This window comes from Buceros rhinoceros, unplaced genomic scaffold (assembly GCF_000710305.1).
Source record: "Buceros rhinoceros silvestris isolate BGI_N320 unplaced genomic scaffold, ASM71030v1 scaffold15776, whole genome shotgun sequence".
Lineage (NCBI taxonomy): Eukaryota > Metazoa > Chordata > Aves > Bucerotiformes > Bucerotidae > Buceros > Buceros rhinoceros.
In genome coordinates, this window is record NW_010417102.1 from 50,350 (window position 1) to 53,920 (window position 3,571).

Here is a 3,571-nt window from a genome sequence, read left to right on the forward strand (position 1 = left end):
AGGGAACCCAAGCACCCCCACGTCCTCAATCCTCTACACCCACGCATCCTGTTCATTGCTGACTGCACAACTAGGCAAAGCCTCCAAACAGCAATAGTGCTCAGCTGCTCCTTCTCCCTGTTTGCAGCTGACTCGTAGGCACAGCCACACTCCAGCAGCGGGGCCAAATGGGACTGCCCTGAAACCTGGGGGGGTTCTTAGAGAAACACAGAGGGATTTTAAACTGTTTTTCTTCTATGAGAGTTGTTTAAACTGGAATGTCCTCAGTTGCAGGGAGCTGGAAAATGGTCATCTGGACACATATGCCAGTGCCAGGAGCAGAACCCCAGCGATTCTGTGTCTGCTTGAGCTTCCTGTAGTGACTAAGCCCTACATGATAAACACACTTCATCCGAGCAGGTAGAAAGGAAAGTCTTCCTCTCGGACTCTTTATCATTTAGCACCCTTGCCAGCTGGCTAAATTTATTTGCAAGTTTCCTATCCCCATAAATGAATTGCAGACATACAACCTACGCAAACACACTGCACAAAGGTTGCTGAGGTGCCTTTGTTGTCTGATGATATACAGTGATGAGAGAGAAAACACATTCTCGAGAACTGGTAAGAGCAGGGAAAGACTCCTCGGGGAATCTCCTGAGTGGTGCTGGGAAGCCTTCCTCACCTGCTGGTTCCCAGAGATGGCAGGCCTGTGGGACATCTTCCTGACAAGGCGCTCATTCTCCGGGTCTACCACAAGGCTCTGTATCAGTGCCAGCAGCATGTCTGTTTCTACGGGGATATCTACTGAGCAAAGAGACTGTGAGCTACGCAGACTGCCCACACGGTCAGAACCCCGTCAGTGCCCGAGGCTGTATCCTCCGCGTGGGGAGAAAGAAGGGAGGGAGAAAGAGAATGCGTTGACAGCAAACGGGTACCGAGCAACATGCAGTTTAACGGGCAAGGAGTTCTACACAAGCTTATCCCCCGCCTGTTAATCCATGCAGCTGACCCTTGCCTAATCCAGTCACAACCAGCTACTACACCTGTAAAGCTTGGCCTTTGCTTAGGGTCTTGGTCCCAACACCTCTTCATCAAGTCAATCATCTGCTGGCATTCCCCTGGCCAGTCATCGCTGATGGGTTCTAGGCAAGGCCTCTTTCCTGCTGCAACCCTGACTATAATGGCCATCATGTTGGCTCCTGAAAAAGAGCAACGTGCACTGGGCTTTTTCTCTGTGAAGATGGCCGTGATAAAAATTTCATTAGTGCAGAGCATGTAAGAAGTGTTCGTATTTACCTGCATAAGGTTTCTTCTGCATAAGTACCTCCCAAATGACAATTCCAAAGCTGCAGGCAATGAGAGGTGATGAGCAATTGCTCCCATATGTACATAAACATAAAATTCACTTACTGCTTTCATCTTCTTGGGAAATGGGAAAATTAGGAAAGAAGTTCTTCAGGATGGAAAGATTTCACCCGCCACACCAAAAGGATGAGATTTTATCAATCATCACATACATCTCTGATGCTTCAGCACAAGGGTTGCTGTAGTGAAAGACTTGGAGCATTTCCTGTGAAAGTCAGGCTGCCGGTGCCTGTTTTCACTTTATTCACCCTGAGGTTTAGAGCCCTTGACTCCTGCAACTACGTGTGGCCTTGCAAATCCTCCTTTGCTTCTTGGCTTGCGTTGCTGTCTAGCGTAGTGGCTAAGGAGCTGATGGATTTCTGGAACGTGTACATGTACCTTGTGTAAGTGGGCTGCGAAGCACTTCGGTCAGAGGACAGAAGTAAAGCTGAAACCTTTTCTCCACTTGTTACCGACCAAAATGAAGGTGAACACTGAAGTAGACAAGCAGTTGTTTTAAAATGAAAATAAATCTAAGCAGCGATGGCTACGAAAGAGCAGACACTGTCTGTTCTGTGCTCTGATCTTACTCCTAAATACAAACGAAATCTCGAGGCGATGTGCCAGCCTCTCTTGCTCTGTGTAAGAGCTAGGTGGCAACCCCGTGTGACCTCTGAGCAGAGAGGCAGCCCTTACCTGTACACGTCATACTTGATTCCTGGGGGCTTGCTGTTCTGGAGAAACATTTCGGGGGGGATGTAGCTCAAGGTGCCTCTCAAAGCAGAGCTTTCAATATATTGCATTCGGCTGGACTGCTCCATCCATTTTGACAGCCCAAAGTCTGAGATCTGCAAGTAGAAAAAGACGAGAGCCTCCCCTGTAACGCTCACAGTGTCACCCCTCCCTGTATTAGCTAGGAGATACATCCATCCTTCGAGATCAGGGACAGAGGAGGTGCCTAGCAGCTGCAACTTGGTAAAACCCTGATAAAACTGTAGTCAGTGTTTTTTACTGAGTCCAGCAGATCAGCTTTTTCTCCCAAACTGGAGCTTTAGGTTCCCAGCTCTGGCATGGGTTGCCTATATGGTCTTGAGAGTACCATGTAATTTATTTAGCAGGTGCTTCTGATAACCCCACTGGCCGATCTCTCATCGAGTGTCCCTGCAGAACCTAACTTCCCGGATTCTGGGCTCATTTGGCAAAGAAATCCTTTCTCTTACTTGAGAAATAACCCGTCCCTGCACGGGGCCATACCTTGACATGCATGTTCCCATCTAGGAGAATGTTCCCTGGTTTGAGATCTAAGTGCAGCAAAGGAGGTGTCATGCTATGCAGGAAATTCATAGCCAAGCCCATCTCATGGATAACCCGGAACTTGAGCTGCCAGGACATTTTGTGAGTGGGAAGAATTTTCTCCAGGGACCCTCTTGCCATGTATTCCATCACTATCCCCAAAGGGCTGTTGCAAACCCCATAGATAGTGACAATGTGCTGGAATTTGATTTTCTCCATCTTGCTTGCCTCTTCCATTAGACAGTTCATACTGGTCCTGGGAAAGTAAAATAAAAAACAAAATTAAGAAGTGGAACCAAGAAACGGTCTCAGTTGACCCACAGGCTAAGGTAGTGTATGGCAGCTTAGTGATATCCAGCCTGTTCGAGCAGCCCTGCCTACTCCAAGAAGATTCATGCCAATTTGCCCCTTGCACTGGTGACAATGGAACCACATCATGATCTTCTGCAGAACAAAATGTATCATACAACGTGTTAGGACTTTTCAAAATGAGCCGAGGATTGTTTGGGCAAATTCGCACACTAGGCTCCTAGAGAAAGAGCTCAAAACTGCCATCTCAGTCCAGCTCTTGGAAGACCCTCAGTGATCACAGAAAGCCTTGTCCAGACACTTATTTTCACGTGGGGACATTCCCGGGTGATGTTTCCCTGAAAGCGCGATGTCGGCAGCCGGCAGGGCTGAGCCCTGCCTTTTTCGTACCCCACTTGTCCAGAGGGCAGCGGCGGCGACAGCCTGCGCACCGGCTGCAGGCAGCCAGGGTCCAATGACACACCACCCTGCCAGCTTGGGGATGTGGAGGCCGGCAGGGCCAGAGGGCATGCCTTGGCCATACCCACTCCTCTGCCTGCAGCCTTCTGCCCATGAGCACGGTGAATCCGGTCCCAAAGGGAGTCTAGACACGTCTGTCCGTTGTTGCTGGTTTTGGCAGACCTGTTCCACGAAATCTTCACATTTC

General features: G+C 49.1%; 1 protein-coding gene across 1 annotated transcript in view; it reads right to left on the minus strand.

The window, feature by feature from the left end:
• ANKK1 (ankyrin repeat and kinase domain containing 1) overlaps positions 1-3,571 on the minus strand; it is a gene marked incomplete at its 5' end in the record, with an annotated part of 8,483 nt that overhangs the window by 2,301 nt on the left and 2,611 nt on the right. Inside the window, 5 exons of the mRNA XM_010138075.1 lie at positions 662-780; positions 1,023-1,178; positions 1,276-1,325; positions 2,020-2,171; positions 2,578-2,872. Coding sequence (XP_010136377.1) covers positions 662-780; positions 1,023-1,178; positions 1,276-1,325; positions 2,020-2,171; positions 2,578-2,872 — 772 coding nt within the window. The remainder of the gene's footprint in view (positions 1-661; positions 781-1,022; positions 1,179-1,275; positions 1,326-2,019; positions 2,172-2,577; positions 2,873-3,571) is intronic.